The sequence below is a fragment of the Sander vitreus genome, chromosome 10, assembly GCF_031162955.1.
Source record: "Sander vitreus isolate 19-12246 chromosome 10, sanVit1, whole genome shotgun sequence".
NCBI classification, from domain to species: domain Eukaryota; kingdom Metazoa; phylum Chordata; class Actinopteri; order Perciformes; family Percidae; genus Sander; species Sander vitreus.
This window is the reverse complement of record NC_135864.1, coordinates 5065960-5083840: the sequence shown is the minus strand read 5'-3', so window position 1 is coordinate 5083840 and position 17881 is coordinate 5065960. Positions and strand designations below refer to the sequence as shown.

At 39.6% G+C, this 17881-nt stretch overlaps 1 protein-coding gene across 4 annotated transcripts in view; it reads left to right on the top strand.

Moving 5' to 3' along the window:
* Positions 1 to 310: 310 nt before the first annotated feature.
* arhgef37 (Rho guanine nucleotide exchange factor (GEF) 37) overlaps positions 311 to 17881 on the top strand; it is a 33532-nt gene continuing 15961 nt past the window's right edge. The window contains exons 1-9 of one of the 4 annotated variants that reach the window (XM_078260033.1): positions 311 to 429; positions 1345 to 1446; positions 5025 to 5215; positions 5647 to 5738; positions 10958 to 11484; positions 14055 to 14184; positions 15351 to 15498; positions 15640 to 15839; positions 16443 to 16573. In XM_078260033.1, coding sequence (XP_078116159.1) covers positions 10969 to 11484; positions 14055 to 14184; positions 15351 to 15498; positions 15640 to 15839; positions 16443 to 16573 — 1125 coding nt within the window. In that variant the 5' untranslated portion in view covers positions 311 to 429; positions 1345 to 1446; positions 5025 to 5215; positions 5647 to 5738; positions 10958 to 10968. Of the gene's footprint in view, positions 430 to 1344; positions 1447 to 3204; positions 3551 to 5024; positions 5216 to 5629; positions 5739 to 10957; positions 11485 to 14054; positions 14185 to 15350; positions 15499 to 15639; positions 15840 to 16442; positions 16574 to 17881 lie in introns of those variants that run through there. The other 3 variants (XM_078260031.1, XM_078260034.1, XM_078260035.1) reach the window with 3 other exon arrangements.

The following is a 17881-nucleotide window of genomic DNA, read 5'->3' as shown; positions in this document are numbered from 1 at the left end:
CAACAACACAATATAAATAAATGTTATCCTTTCAGTTAATCAGTTTATGATTTTTAGGGGGCAAACTTTATACACATAAAATATGATGATAACCCTACTATCATTTATCATATTTACAGTCATTGGTATAGATATCGACACAACACCCGCACTTCTGATTTTTGTTTATCAGTGCCCTCCCTTCTTTTTGCGTACCGAAAATATGTTCGGCTTTTACTCTGAAATTAACATATGTTGCTGCTTTTTTATAAGGCTTTTATTTTGATAAAGTCGTGCTCGTTTGTTATCATCGCGAGTTTGACAGGCTGCCGACATGACAACAACCATAGACACATGACAACAGGTAAACGGGAGTTTGTCAGGAACGCCGAGAGAGCTCAGGACATCACAACGGGATTAAATACGTGATGAGAGCACTGTGACAGAAAGGTAAACGTTTTATTACATTTCTTCGTCAGTATTCTCAATTCTGTCTTAATCCAAACAAGGCAGCCAACAGACTGCATAACGAAGGGTTTGCCTTTTCATCCCGCTCTGCGTCAGTTTGCTAACGAGCTTTTGTTGGTTTAAAGTCCTCTAACAGACATGTCTAAAAAAAAAAAAAATGGGTGGGTTAAGAAAATGAAAAAGCCTAAAAAATAGAGTATTGACTTGATTGGTTTCGGCCGCCCACATCAACTCTCATTCATAATAAAAATCAAAACAAGCTAATGTCGTTTTGCTGGTATCATTCACTGTATTGCCGCCAAGATGCTAGCTAACATATTAAATGAAAGCAGGCTTCACAAACTAACACAGTGTTATGGTGGACAGGTTGATTTTTTTTGACATTTTTTTTGTGAAGGACACCTTTCATTTACACCGGGGTTTAAAGTGTAAATCTTTATTATTTCCAGCTGTTGCACATAGAGCTATGATTGTCAAAACTGTGTGCACATATTTTACATAAACCTCTCACATTCAATCTGTAGTGTGTGTGTGTGTGTGTGTGTGTGTGTGTGTGTGTGTGTGTGTGTGTGTCTCAATATTGTATAAATGCTATTAAATACATCTGATGTGTGTAGTCATGTATTTTCATTTCCCCAAATCTATGTACAGTATGTCATCTCCATGCCTTGCTACCTGTGGAATCTGTGTGTATATTATATGTTAGACTTATGTGAAGCTATTTAAATAATTTACAGCTCTCCATTAACTTTTTGTCTGATTTGAAGAAGAAAAAAGTGACACAGGAAAGGCCAACTGTAAAGCCTCGTGTGAAATAGCTGGTTGTTGTTCAGACCAGGCACATGGTGTAGTGATATGATCAATGATGTTTAGTCCGTCTGAATTTGTTTATTTCAGTTCTCTGGTGATTAGGAAGCCAAGCTTACTACGATGTTTCCTTCTGCTGCTTCTGGTGTCCAGAGTGGAGCTACACTGAGAGAAGAAACCTAATGCACAGAGGTAATACTTCAATGTATTATTCTAATTATTCTGGGCACCATTCTGTGGATGTATCCATACTGTCTGTCACGGCACAATCTTTGCTATTGGTTGCCAGGCTTCACAGTTTAGCTATAGGACTTTTCCTATAGGGTTTTCCATTACATGTATGAACAGTTTGTGAATACATCAGTTTTGTTGACTTTTTCTTGCCTCAGTTGTTGTATTTCTTGCTTAACTTCTTGCATAGTGAGTTTTCAGTGTCAAATTTCTATATTTGTTTCTTCTAAAACATATTTATTTAAGGCTAGGGTGCCTATAAGTACTCACTGTAACTTGTTGCTTGTCTTCCAGCACACAGAATGAACTCAATGTTATGACTTTGCTGCGTTTCATTTACTGCTATTTATTCAACACTCCTCTCTGCCAATATTTCTTCCCCATTGTGATACCAGGTCAACAACATACCAATCATCAAGCAGCTTATGAATCCATGATGCAAAGTACAGTGTGAAAACTAAACAAACCACATGAGACAGTGTAAACCTCTAAAGGTCAGACCGAAGACAGCAAAGTAAAGTCGTGATGGCACCCTTAATCTGCTGTAACTTACAGTCATCCTAAAATAATTCTTCACTCAGTGTGGGTAATGCTGCAGCAACTTGAGACTTTGACAGATATAGTGTTTACTGCTGACTGAACAGGCAGGATGCAATCAGCACTGCTTTCATTTACAGCCATGATATCTTTTCTCAGCTGTTTGTCACTTTTTTTGTTTTGCCAGCAGCAGAGAGACCTTAATGAAGGTTATTAACAGACTTTGCATCCTTCCAGTTCAAAGTTCCTCTTGAGGTGTTGTCCAGGAGGAGCACGTTAAAGCAGTAATCTGGTCATATTGATTATGAACTTGAAAAGTAATGAGATCGCGGCCATTTTGTATCCCTGATGTCCCGAGGTGGACCTTAGCCACCTGATAGATGGTATTACATGTCTGATGTCAAAGTCTATCATATGATAGTTTCCTTTTAGTACCATACCAAAGATAATCTACGTCTGTATGGAGTGTAGGAAATAAATACAAATATTTGGGGGACAACTTTTGCCCCCACTGTCTAAAAGGTCCGGGCATTTACAAAATTGTGGTGGCACTTTGAATAGTTATTAGGGAATAAAGTTGCTGTTTTAATAAGAAATGAGCTCAGATTAAAATCCATTCAGTAATCACCTCCTTGTGCCAACGTGATGAAAAGCATACTATTGCTATTATTATTGGTGCATTTTTAACAGCGCAGTTTGTTTGCATGTATGTTAGATGACTGGAATGCAAACTCTGAGATTCCTTGGGGATTTGTTGCCCTTAATTTCTGACACTCTCATGTGAAGATATACATGCAAAGGAGCTAGGAAGTGGACCAACCCTGCAATTACAAAAAACATGGTTCTATATTTAGCCTTCTTATCTCATCACTCCACCCAGTTTTGACTCTTCTTTCACCTTGATCTTCTTAAAGCTCCTTTCCACTCCAGACATCAGTCACCAACTAACTACTAACTCAAAAGCTCTGCGGTCCAACAGGCGACTGGCACCGCATGTAATAAGCAAGTATTGTACACCCTGATATTTCAGAGTTTAAACAAACAGATAACAGTAGAATTCACAGTCTGCCTGTAATGTCAATAACAAGAAGGATAACAGTGTCAGCCTTTTCCACAGCCTTTTCCACAGCCTTGGAACTAGTATACTCAGTAATTTCTAGGAATGGGACATTTTTAGAAAGGCAGGCTTTGAGAATTCCCTGAAGCGTATTGTCACTTTGCACAAGCCGTGCTCTTCTGCAGCACACCTTAAGTTGTTGTCAGATCATCATGAATCAGCTCATTTAAAAAAAAAAAAAAAATGTTGTACTGCAGCATTCCATCCTGACATACCGATCGGATAAAGATTGGCCGCTGCCTTCCTGCCTCCATGACTGCAGTGAATCTCTCCATTGTCTCAGGGCTCATGCTAACGTTGCTACCGTAATTCTAATTATTGGCAGGGCTCATACTACGATGGTCTTTTGAGTGTATGTGTTTGGTTCGTCATTGTTTTTGAGAAACTAATGTTCTGTTGAATCATCTAAAGGTTAGTGGAAATTAGTATAGTAAAATATTGAAATATTTATAAATGCTAAGTCTGTAAATCTGAATATTCATTCAGTAGTTGTCCTTGACAAGTCCTATGTTGACATTTTCATTTTCTGAAAACAAAAGTCTAAATGAAGATGACGGAGGTAAAAATGAAGTAAGTAATGATTGCATCCTGCCTCCTCTGTCAGTGTTACATCTCCACCCAGATACTTTTTGGATTGGCAGCGACAGCTCCTGTCTGCACTATATCACACAACAGATTTTCTGTGTTGAAGAAAGGTGTGTTGTGAGAGATGACCGATTGATCTTGTGCTGTGGAACCAAATCCACTGGAGCTGAATGAAGCAGTCACTGAGAATCAAGTACCTCCTTGAAAGTAAAACTGTTGTTTGAATGTGTTTTTTTTTCAGTTTGGTATCCGGTAACAGAAGGATGTCTCTCTATTACTAAATAGACAGCCTGGGAAAACCCTGACGAACTTCCGGCAATTTAGAGATTTGCTCTGCAAGTCCGTCTGGCCAAGAAGCCCATTCAAGCCCATTTCCAATTTTTCCAAATTGAGGCACCAATCGCAACCGTTGAGGCGGGCTTTACACGATAATGATAGCGCAGCGACGGCGAGCAGCTTTTTGTTTATATTCAACATGACGGCCACCAAAGCGCAGCAACCCGTTGATGCCACTGTCGCTGCTACATCACCCGGATCTTTGGTCTGATTGGTTGAAGGACTATCCAGTTACGCCCAGAGGCATTTGAGCTAAAGTAGACTTGCATATCATAAAAACAGCATTTTACCAGGCTGCAGGCCACACTTTTAACTTCAATGATCCCAGAAACCCTTGGTTTGGTTTTATGTCCAAATACCTGCAAAACTAATGACATTCCCATCAGCCCTGTCACATTTTTTTCAATTTGATTTTTGATTTAATTAGCAAATGTTAGCATGCATAACATGCTAAACTAATACTGTTAATGTGGTAAAAATCTGGATATTAGCATTGTCATTGTGAGCATGTCAGCATGCTGATGTTAGTATTTTATGGAAAAGAACTGCTGTGTTTAAGTACAGCCTGTAGCGTAGCTGTTGGCTCTTAGTCTCAGTCTTGCTCAGATGCATTTTTTAAAAAGCTTTTAGCACCACAACAGGTCATTCTTTTCCATTGTAGTGTGACTGGTGTCTCTAATTAACATCAGATATTTGCACGGCTGGATACCTCCTTCCCTTAGGGGAAGCTCAATCTTTAATTTTGAATGAAAGTGAATGGTTATTCTGTGGACTCTCAAAGTTCTCTTAACTTTTCATTTGAATACCTTTGTAATGACTAGTAGCTGCTCAGTGGACATGCACGCACCGTCTTTAATTGTTTGTTTAATTGTTTGAAATGAACTGCAACCATAAATCTTTTATTTACGGCTGAAAAAATCCAAAGACGTGAGCCATGAGTCCTTTTTGTTACCTTCTCCACCAGAAAATCCAGACAATCCCTTTGGAATTGGAAGAGGATGGGACGTCCCACGGGGCTTTTGTTTCCTGTGAGAGGAAAACTTCAATCATTTCATCGCTCCGCCTTCATTGGTCTGTGCAGTGTTTCATGAAAGCTATCTAGGTGTTGTCCGATTGGTCCTTCATTCCACTGTGAGCCAATCAGCATCCGCCTGGGTGAGTGCCACTTCCTCTTCCCACCAGCTGCTGCAGTCAATCAGCTTATTCAGCTGTGTGTGTGTGTGTGTGTGTGTGTGTGTGTGTGTGTGTGTGTGTGTGTGTGTGTGTGTGTGTGTGTGTGTGTGTGTGTGTGTGTGTGCGCGCCCACCCTTTCCTCCCCCGCCCCTCTTTTTCCTTTGCAAAATAACCGGCCCACCGTCCTTTCCACTCCCATCCCCCCTTTCCTTACACACTTATACACAGTGTTTTTCTCTCACACACACACACACACACACACACACACACACACACACACACACACACACACACACACACTCCTGCCACATGAGGCTCAGCAGCAGCCTGCTGTGTGTGAGTCACTGGAGAAAGTTACACTGGTACATGTGTGTGTGTGTGTTTTCAATGCAGCAGTGTCTCCTCTGCAGCAGATTTCTACTTCAGTTGGGACAGAGCACAACAAGACAGAGAGAGAGGGGTGAGATCGAGGTTCACCACAGCCGAATCAAGGATTTTACATAAGGTAATGATAGCCTGATCTCATGTAAATGCTACTCTGTCACTCTATTGCACATTGCTGTTGTCAGGACAGTGGAGTTTGCTGTGGTTTTGGTTCTGCTTGTGGGCAGCAGATGTCTCAGCCAGGAGCTCTTTTTTTGGGGGGGATGTAAAGAAAGTTTTTGCGTCAGGTTGTGACTTTCATCATTTGTTTTTCTGTGTGTTTGTGTGCCATAATTGTAGTAACGTAATGGTTTAGAAAGGTTATAGGTAACACCAATATAATACCTGGGTTTTGGTAAATGGGCCAAAATGATACTCTTCTGAATACTTTACTTTTAGAGTTCTAAACATGTTTTTCTACAAGCTACTTTTACTTTTTTTTTTTTTTTTTAAAAAGTCAAACTTTTTTAGAAATGTTAAATTATGTCTAAACACAAGCAGCCTGTCAAGAACTTAGTCTACAAGTTTAGAAGTTTAGAACAAGCAACATTTTGATTCAAATAAGGAACTATTTGAACAAGCAGGTATTCAATGCCAGCTTTTGGTCCAGTTCTAATTATTGCTGCAGATTGTTTTTTTGTTTTTTTGCAAGTCCAAAAACAGTTTTGAGGTTTGACACCCATCTTTAGTTGTTATACCCAACTCTGGGTCACCATATGCTGCTAAAACCCTAAACCCTCTGTTGGAGGGAAAAGATAAATCTGTGAGGAAGGATTAGATCAGAATGAAGGATAACAGTCACAGTAACCTATTATTATAATAATGATGTTCAAGTGGTGGACACCTGAAAATACAATGCCATCCATCCAGTGTAGCCATGCACATGATAACAAACAAAGAAGACCAGAGGCCATTTAACATGTATTGTGTGAAGTTGTTTTTACAAACACCACTCTAGAACTACAGGCTTCAGGTAAGTCAAAAAGCAAAAACGGAACATTCTAACCTTCATGACTGTATGAATGAATTCAGGGCTGTTGTGTGAGACAGCTGCCAGTTTATTGCTACACCTAGCATAAAGTAATACGGAGTGTATTATACATAATGAAACCGAGTAAACGGATGAAAATTAAGTGATTCATTCTTCAGTTAAATATTTTTGATGACCTTTAGAGTAGATTCAGAACAGATTTACTCTGTGCAAGAACATATCTGTTCCTAATTTAGTGACTGTTTAGATATACAGTATCAGACTATTAGGGCTGTATATGTAACCTCAAGAGTCTTTTGGTACAGACTGAATGTGTCCAAAGAACAGTACACAGAGTATGAAGAGTGTAATGTAGAAAAACATGTTCAAAACATCATTTTCAAAGTAAGGTATCACAAAGATTTTGCTTTGGTATCGGGAGTGAAACCACCCAAGCCTACAGACTATGATGCATGGGAGAAACTCTGAGCCTAAGTTGCTGATGTGGTCATAAGTCACACAGACTCTATAATTTAATCACTGCCTCAAAAATAAAACTGTCATTAGAGTCCAACCTTTAAAGAAGGCTGTTTAGCTGAACCATGTAATGGCTAATTGTCACAGCGGTGGCAGCATTAGTCGCTCTGTAAGCAGCTTGCCAGCCTCCCAGTGGGTCAACACATGGTGTTCCAGCTCAGAGGATCCATGACAATACATCTCCCCTCTCTGCATGTTTGTGTGAAGTAAACAATACAAACCGGCCCACCAAAGGGTCCAGTCAGGCCCACTGGATGACTTTGCAAAGTTTGAAAATTGCAGAGAAGTAATTAATTCCAAATGTACTACTTTTAATCTCAGAGAATATCCGAGTTCTTTTTCAAGCCCAGGCCCACTTCAGATCAAATTGGGGGTATGTGGCCCATGAACTAAAATGAGTTTGACACCCCTGATATAAACACAGCCATCACATATGCAGCTATGCTGCTGTCTGAGGGGTTGTGGAGTTCATTTTGATATGAGATGATTGATATACTTCACTTCCAAGTGATAAAACCTTAAATCAAAATGAGGAATATTGTGTTAGCTGCCCTGAAAATTCTTGGAATTTCCATGTGGAAGCTATATCCAGCACCAAACTCTTACTTCACTTTTGTGGTCCGTGAACAACAGACAGAGGGTAGAAAATGGAAATTGAGTTTTTATGACAATAACTTTCTTTATACTACATACAAGTTGGGTTTGTCCATGTAAATGGTGAGTACATGAATTGCAGACAAATAGGTCCTTAAACTGAAAAAGTTGTTTATGTAATACTGAATATCTCCAACAGCATGGCAGTTGCCAACTACAGTCAGGTCCATAAATATTGGGACATTGACACAATTCTAATCTTTTTGGCTCTATACACCACCACAATGGAGGTTGAAGTGAAACGAACAAGATGTGCTTTAACTGCAGACTTTCAGCTTTAATTTGAGGGTATTTACATCCAAATCAGGTGAACGGTGTAGGAATTACAACAGTTTGTATATGTGCCTCCCACTTTTTAAGGGACCAAAAGTAATGGGACAATTGGCTGCTCAGCTGTTCCATGGCCAGGTGTGTGTTATTCCCTCATTATCCCATTTACAAGGAGCAGATAAAAGGTCATTTCAAGTGTGCTATTTGCATTTGGAATCTGTTGCTGTCAACTCTCAATATGAGATCCAAAGAGCTGTCAGTATCAGTGAAGCAAGCCATCATTAGGCTGAAAAATCTAAACAAACCCATCAGAGAGATAGCAAAAACATTAGGTGTGGCCAAATCAACTGTTTTGAACATTCTTAAAAAGAAAGAACGCACCGGTGAGCTCAGCGACACCAAAAGACCCGGAAGACCACGGAAAACAACTGTGGTGGATGACCGAAGAATACTTTCCCTGGTGAAGAAAACACCCTTCACAACAGTTGGCCAGATCAAGAACACTCTCCAGGAGGTAGGTGTATATGTGTCAAAGTCAACAATCAAGAGAAGACTTCACCAGAGTGAATACAGAGGGTTCACTACAAGATGTAAACCATTGGTGAGTCTCAAAAACAGGAAGGCCAGATTAGAGTTTGCCAAACAACATCTAAAAAAGCCTTCACATTTCTGGAACAACATCCTATGGACAGATGAGACAAAGATCAACTTGTAACAGAGTGATGGGAAGAGAAGAGTATGGAGAAGGAAAGGAACTGCTCATGATCCAAAGCATACCACTTCATCAGTGAAGTATGGTGGTGGTAGTGTCATGGCGTGGGCATGTATGGCTGCCAATGGAACTGGTTCTCTTGTATTTATTGATGATGTGACTGCTGACAAAAGCAGCAGGATGAATTCTGAAGTGTTTCGGGCAATATTATCTGCTCATATTCAGCCAAATGCTTCAGAACTCATTGGATGGCGCTCACAGTGCAGATGGACAATGACCCGAAGCATACTGCGAAAGCAACCAAAGAGTTTTTTAAGGGAAAGAAGTGGAATGTTATGCAATGGCCAAGTCAATCACCTGACCTGAATCCGATTGAGCATGCATTTCACTTGCTGAAGACAAAACTGAAGGGAAAATGCCCCAAGAACAAGCAGGAACTGAAGACAGTTGCAGTAGAGGCCTGGCAGAGCATCACCAGGGATGAAACCCAGCGCCTGGTGATGTCTATGCGTTCCAGACTTCAGGCTGTAATTGAATGCAAAGGATTTGCAACCAAGTATTAAAAAGTGAAAGTTTGATTTATGATTGTTAATCTGTCCCATTACTTTTGGTCCCTTAGAAAGTGGGAGGCACATATACAAACTGTTGTAATTCCTACACCGTTCACCTGATTTGGATGTAAATACCCTCAAATTAAAGCTGAAAGTCTGCAGTTAAAGCACATCTTGTTCGTTTCATTTCAACTCCATTGTGGTGGTGTATAGAGCCAAAAAGATTAGAATTGTGTCGATGTCCCAATATTTATGGACCTGACTGTAGTTTCATGCTTCTACAATCAGTATTCTTTCACCTTTTCATGTAAATGTGTCACTTCTGACAGCACAGCAGTGCTAAAATGGGAAACGCACATACAAGGGTAGGACTTACAAAAAGTTAACCCCTGCAGAAATCCTTATCTTCTGACTGTTGCTGGTTATCTCTTCTAGTTGTTTCATAATGCCCGAGTATTGAGCTTTTGAAGTTTAACACACCATTGTCCACACCTTATTTTACTCAACAAAAGACATCAAGTATGTTTTGCCTTTTAAGTTTCACTGGCCTGATGTATCTGTCCGAATAGCAGCCATCTATTTTGACTTTTTAAAAGATCATTTTCTTCTTGCTATGTTCGAGGCTAAAGCTGCTCATTCTAGCTGATATTTCAGCACAATTGGGCGACTTAGTTACTTGAACATTTACTTAATTTCTTGGAAATGCAAGAAAATGTATGATTGTAAAGTTTGGAGAGCCCTTCCTTGTCATCCAGTACTATTGACATCTGGTGGTCCATCTGGTTCACACTGGGATGAGGACATTTGACACCATGCAGCAGTTGCACTTAATCAATTATTTTATGTCACATGAAATCGTACGAGGTACAATTCCAGTAAAATGTTATCACACTGATAGCTCAGAGAATCAATAATGGGGGGGGAGACTTATATCTTGTTAAGATGGGTGTTCTTTTACAGTAGAAAACTGCAGTCCAAGCCATCATTTACCATAACTCTGTTTTCTCTGTGGTTTTAAATGTGAATAAAATGCTTTTATAATATTGGAAATATGCTTAACAATGCCTATGAAGAAGATAAAGAACCTGTTACTTATGAGTAGGGCTGAACGATTTGGGGAAAAAATTTAAGATATTGCGATTAGGATTCAATTTGCGAATATTATTTTTTTTTTAGCTAATGTTTAGCTAAAGTTCAATATTCACTGTGTAACAGATAAAACATGTCATGGAGCATTATAACATGAGACACCATCCGAACTGCTCTATATTCTCATGCAAGGATGAGAACATAGATATGAACTGCCAGCAATAAGTGTTTTTCTTTTAATAAGCATGGAACATTGAACAGTCAAACACAGAACATCTATCACAAAAGTAAACAATCTTAATCTCAAGGGTTAGTGTTAAACCAAACATTCAACTAAATATTGGACATTCATTGGAGATTAATCACGGTCTTCACTATTAGCTAATTGCATTCTTTCAAATCTCGGATTTTGATTTGAAAACGATTAATCGTTCAGCCCTACTTATGAAGGGATATTTATTTGCCATTACATAGCATGGAAACAAATGGTCTAAACCGTGTTTGCTTTGCTTTGACAGTGATCTCCAACATGGAGGTGCCCAGGAGGCCTCAGCCCTCCTCCTTCACACTGCCTCTCCCTAAACCGGCCTCATCTGCTCTGTCTCCCCTCGGAGCTTTGGAGAAGATCTCCAAGAAAGATGTAATGAAAGAGAAGTTCCAGGAGACGGAGGATGAAACCGCAGACACAGATGAGTTTGAGGAAGAGATTTTCAGCACAGAGGAGGAGTTGAATGCGTCGGTGTTTGTGGAGGCGCCTGCCGAGACCTCGGAACTTTTGGATACAAACACTTCCACTGGGGGGACAAATGTCAAACTCTCCTCACAGGATAGTTTCTCAGAGGACAGCACAATATCAGAGGAGAGGTTGGCAGAGGAGGCAGAAGAGGCCAAAAAGAAGTCTGAAGAGGAGGAAGCGGCAGCTAAAGAGAGGGAAGCCCAGAGACAGATGCTGGCCATCGAGGAGCTGGTCCAGTCGGAGAGGAATTACATTCGACTGCTGCAAATTAGCACCGTGACCATCAAGAGCAACCTCCAGAAACTACAGGTATAAATCAGTGAGGTATAAATGAAGCGTTTATAGCATTAAGTAGCTAGGGCTGGGACGATATGCTTTTGTCCCGATTTTGATTCTTTCACCATACATGTATTGCGATTTTCATTTATCGTGATTCTAGAAGTACTGCGATTCGATAGCATTGAGTATTGCGATTTTCTTTTCCTTCTTTAACAAAAACAAAAGTTGAATTATACACCTTTTGAGACGATATATCATGAGACATTTCCAAGAACTAATAGTTTTCTAAGAAGAAAGCACATCACATGTCAGTCAGCCAGGCTGACATTTATTTCATTTGTAAAGAAGTGCATAACATGGATTTTCTGTATTTTCTGCTTTCGGTCTGTTTTTCCTGGAAACAGACATGATGTAGTCGTCGTCTGCAGTACCGTATAAACAGAAAATATTTAGGTGAATCATTGGTAAAAAAAAAATTATAATTAAAAAAAGGTCGATTCTGGGGAAAAGAATACATTTAAAAAAATCATCGCCAAAAAAATTTGGAACATTTGTGGAGATCTACATTTACAATATATATCACACATGAGGGAACTGTTGACCCTATCATCTACCACCACATGATCCAAAACAGTACTTCCAACGGTACTTCTGCTTGTACAGGTTGTATAGCTCCTAGTTGCAAGTACATGGAACTATAAAGAAAAAAATGTAGAGTATGATTTTGCTGAGAAAGAGGCTGCAAGCCCCTATACAAAGATTTATATCAAACAATATATGCAGCATTAGAGCAAAGGCGTATTACATCTTTTTCTGGAGACGAGTGCCTTGGATTTTCTTGAAGCCTATTCAGTTTTAGATCATGTTTAGTTCCGAGTTTAGAATTTGTATCGTGGGACAACCCTTTGATTGTGCCTTTTTTAATTAAAATGTAATCACTACATGTTGAATTGGCACTGCAACTTCCAGAAAAACTGTAATGCGGAGGCTGCTCGGTGGTTTATTATCGTTAGCTTTTCATTACGTCTGAGGTATTGCTTGTTACTGCTAAATAATCATTTATTATTGGCACGGAAATGAAACGAGGTCTCGTACAACATAATGGAATCAGGCTTTATGTGCTGAAAGGACTGAGCTGTGTGAGTGAGCGTGAAAATGATAACGGGCCAAGGGAACAGTAGATGAAGGGATAGATAATGAAATGAAAACAAAATAAAAAGGAGCAGTGGAAGGGCTAAATTACGGGCTGATGACCTGTTAAGGGAAGGAGATTAACTGTTGAATAGAGGAACAGTTGATGAGATAGACATTAAAAAAAGAAATTGGTCTGTGTTATGTGGCATCGTCCGATGTAAAATTGAGAGACAAAATGCGAATGTGTGGAAATTAATGAAAGACGGAATTGAAAATATGGATAAAGGAATGTGATGGATGGAGGAAGGACAGCAGGAGAAAGACTGAGGGAAAGCAGCACAGTGGAGAACGGCTAGACAGAGAAATAGGATAAATATGTGAATGAATGGTGCCATTGTGAGACAGGAAAGTTGCTGGTTTGTTTTCTGTGCAGATTGTTCAGTCTTCCAGCAGTGCCCACTGTTCTCTCATTAGAATAGAATGGAGGCAAACAGAAGGGTTCTTTATTAGCTGTGCATTAGCATTTTTCTTGTAAGAGAGCAGACACACATGCATGCATATGTTGCACAAGATAGACATTTCATTTGAATATGTGAATACATCTTACTTTTAAATTCTACAATTGTTATAACACAGAAACTTCAGTTTTGGAAGGACATGATGCTGATGCTAATAACACTATATTGCCAAATTATCACTTGTGTCTGCTTTGCCGTTCAACGTTTATTTTAGTTTTCTGTTTTGAGTAGCAAAGTAACCTATATAAACTGAAATACCTGTTGTTACTTAGCTTATTGAGCTAACTCAGCTAACTCATTCAGGTGCTTCAATGTGGATTTAGTTTTTGGTTTAATTTGTACTATTTTATTCATATAGGCTCATGTTTTGTATTTGTCTTTTAACATCTCAGGATGTTGGAAATAAGTGTTGTCACTTTAACATGTTATTCCTTTGGACTCCGAGTGTCCCTTTTAGTTCCACACAATTTAGTGGAAAGGCTAAGGAATATGGTTAATATTTGGGGGAAATTAAAGAAAATGATTAAAAAAGCAACTCAACAATTTCAATAAAATGTTATTTATAGTGTCAAACAGGAGTTATCTCAGGACATTTTACAGGTAGAGTAGATCTACCCAACCCCCCATTGCAAACATTTGGTGCAATAGAGACTTCCTTTTTTCAGGCAGTAACCTCAGACAGACCCTGGCTCTTGGTGGGCGGCCAGTTGGGGCACAGAGACACTGACACAGATATACAGATATGGAGAAATATGATTCATATTAATTATAGCAGTTGGTATGATGATCGTTGATTCTAGCACATCCACTGGGAGTTGACTTGAGGTAATCAGGTCATTAGGTTAAATGATTATGTTTCATCTGCATGTCATTACATATTTAAATAGAATCTTAGCTCAGGAAATGAATCATTTCTGTTCTCACTTTCTGTCTGCCTGCCCACCGCAGCCTCCTCCAGCCAACCTGGACAGCATGTTTCTCTACATCGAGGATGTGATTGACGTGTCAAGTCGACTCCTCAGCCTGCTGGACCAGAAGCAGGTTCAGCCTGGAGACCCCCTCTTCCTGAAGACACTCTGTAAGGGATACAGCTTAACTTTCTCTCATTTAGTTTCTCACGTCGTTTCCTCAGCATTAGGTCTCCTCAGCATTTGCCCCAAATATCCCATCTTATTGATTGGGGTTGTCTTTGTTACCTCCTTTGTCACAACATGAGCTTAGGGCTGGGTATTGTTAAAAATGTTGGATACCGGTACTGCACTAGAGAAATAAATCTGTAAAATAACAAAGAAAGTAAATAATAAAGAAAGTTCTGGCAGCTCATTAGCCGGACTTTGCCCCGTAATTAAAACATGGACATTTTGTGTGTAGCTACAGTAAAAATACAGAACATTGTTAGGCCTATTATATAAAATTCTCTCATACAAAGCTGCTCAGTTAGTGAACTTATGTAAACGTTAAAAAAAAAAAAAAAACTTCAAAAGCATAGAAAAAAGTATCAAAAAGGTTGAAAAAAGCAAAGATTGTGCAAATAGAAATGTAAGTAACAAAAAACAACAGTGAATCACGTTCTAAGGACAATTTCTGTTAAAATACAGTCATACAACTGTTAATAATAGATATTTCTTAGAGTGTGGTACCGATACCGTGACTTCGATACCGGTCCCTTAGTCTATATACTTAACGTTCCACTTCCGGGATTGCTCCGTTGCCGCCGGAAAATCTGCCAGATTTCACTCATTTAGGCCGGATATCCGTTGCCTTGGGCTTTCTTTGTGTTGGCATTTTAACCTCCGGTGGATTTCTGAGGACTATGGTTAACTGCTCCTCAGATCTCTGCAGGGTAAATCCAGACAGCTAGCTAGACTATCTGTCCAATCAGAGTTTTCTGTTGCACGACTAAAACAACTTTTGAACGTACACATGTTCCACCAAAACAAGTTCCTTCCAAACCTATTTTGCAGAGGCACCGCAGCTTTTCTCCGGTGCTTAGCACCGCCCAAGACGATTGTGAATTTGTGGTTTAAAGAAATGCCAATAAACCAGAGCACGTTTTCCTCCCATCCCGGAATGCTGTGTGGACTAGTCACAATTGTGCATCTCCAATTGAATGCAAAACACACAAGTTTCTTGTTAAAGCTGTGTACCTGGAAATGTCTGCAATGCATGTACTGTATTTGCACATGCTAAAAGCCATGAGTAAGTTAAGTAAGTAAATAAATATATGTTTTGCCTCCCTGACAGGTGATTCGTTCCTCAGCCTGTCTTCAGACATTGAGGCAGCCTATAAGGAATACCTGGCCAACTACACCAACATTACAGTGGTGGAGAACAGCTACAAACAGAAGGAGGCGCTCTGGAATGAGATTGTCAGAGTCATCAAGGCCTCAGCGTAGGGAGCGATCATTTTCTGTTTTTTTATATTGCCTAAAACATAAAATTATAACTGGATAAACAAAAGACCTAACACGAAATGGTTGTTGATTTCAGTCCTGAAGTTATGACTGTTTAATGTTGCCATTCATCTCTCCAGGCCTGAAGTAAACGCCACCTCTCTGAGTTTCTTCTTGGTGATGCCGGTGCAGCGAATCGCCCGCTACCCCCTCCTCCTGCAGACCATCCAGAAACACACTGAACGAACGCACCCGGCGTATGGCCTTCTGGAGCATGCCGCTCATACCTCCATCGCCTTGAACTGTCGCATCAATGAGTACAAACGCTTCAGAGAAGTTGGTGAGGCCGGTTCATAAAGTCCACTATTATCATATAAGCTGATAACATAAAATATAATTTTCCCTTTTATGGTACCCTCCTTTGTGATCCAATTAGTGCGGGAAGGCACTGATACATCTAGAGTCAAGGATGCACTGATACATCTAGAATCAAGGATGCACTGATACATCTAGAATCAAGGATGCACTGATACATCTAGAATCAAGGATGCACTGATACATCTAGAATCAAGGATGCACTGATACATCTAGAATCAAGGATGCACTGATACATCTAGAGTCAAGGATGCACTGATACATCTAGAGTCAAAGATGTATGATTCAATACAGTGAATTCATTGAATTCATTGTGCAGAGTCCAGTTTAATTGGAGGACTGGTACGGTCTCTCAGGGACACTTTTTCACTTTCAATTAATTTTTTTCCTTTTAAATTGCACATTTTAAATTTATTTTACTGTTTACTTTTGCACTATTTAGAATGTATTGATTGTATTGTTTATATTTTGTATATTCCTCTGTTAGTCTGGCACATACTTTGAGATATTTGACAATAAAGTTGACTTGACTACCCCAGATTAACTGTCCCTCATACTATGATTGTAGCTGACAAATACAAGAAGACAGAAACCCTGACCATAAAGGACAAGATCAACCGCCTCAACACCCACAGCATCGCAAAGAAGACAGCGAGGCTCAGCCAGCACATCAAACATGAGACTGGAATAGCACCTAAGGTAGGATTGAAGTGTTTAATGGCCCTAGTTTAAATAACACCCTGCTGAAGGGTCTTGGAGCAACGCAAGACCCTTGCCATCTCCAGGATGCTGTTCTATATCTAACCCTGGCCGATGACTGTCCCTTGTTTGAAGTTAGACATTAGAAATCAGAGAAGCAACAAGTTCCAGTTATGTTTCATGGTGCTTATACTTTAAGGTAACTACTGACTCTCCCAGGCCTATGAGTTATAGCAATACAGTGGTTAATGATTAATCAGTGTTTTACCTGCAGACAAAACATTATATGACCTGTTATGAACCTGCTGTTTGCTCTGTTCTGCTACACTTTGCTTTGCCGTAAATTACACTTATCTGTCCACAGATTAAAAAATTTTTTTTTTTTTTAGGTCTGATCAAAGAGTTCACATCCATTAGCATCGTCACATGTGGCTTCATTTTTAATAGTTGCTCACAGGATAACATTTTCCTACTTTGCCTTATGATCTTTTTACATTCCGCATACATTATATAGGTTGCAGCTGCATTGCATATATGTAGAATATAAAGGAATCACACTTTGAAGCTCTGCAAAAACCCAATTATCTGTGCTGTCACCTGTCATTCAAAGCTATTTGCTGTATTTAAAACAAGTGCAACCACAGCCTTAGAGGACAGAATAGACTAGTAGCACTTTGCTAATGTCTGTATTACTAGACATTAATGATAAAGAAATAAAGAAAATATAGCTCAGACAGAGTAAAAGAAGGAGCCATGTGTCTAGACAAAATGCACCAATGTATTAATGTTGCATAACAGCACATGGAAATCAGTATTTACCAGGGGTTGTGAATCTTCACTGGTGTCACGATTCAATTTGATTATGATTATCCTGTCAACGATTCAAATCGATTCAATACTAGACGCGTCACCTCCTCATTATTATATATTGCTACACATGGTTTTCATCAACAAATTCAAGATGTCAGATATATATATGTATAAAACTCCCCTGTTTATTGTATCGGCTCCTAAAAAAAGACACTTCCTGAATATAGCGGAGTCTGAACGCAACAGACAAAGGGCAAAAACAAAAAAAAGCAGCACCCGGAAAATCAACAAGTAACATCATTAGGCAATAATCGATTATGGTCTGTCGCTGCATCGGTGCAGAATCGTCCGCTTCCGCATCGCGATGCATCGATGTATTTACATGGATTCTAAGTAGAGTGCGGATCGGGCCGCATTTTTCTGTCCGAGCCCGGCCCGCGTCCGACAGGAATTAAGATAATTTTTGTCCCAGACCGACACAGTTCAAATCTCATTTGT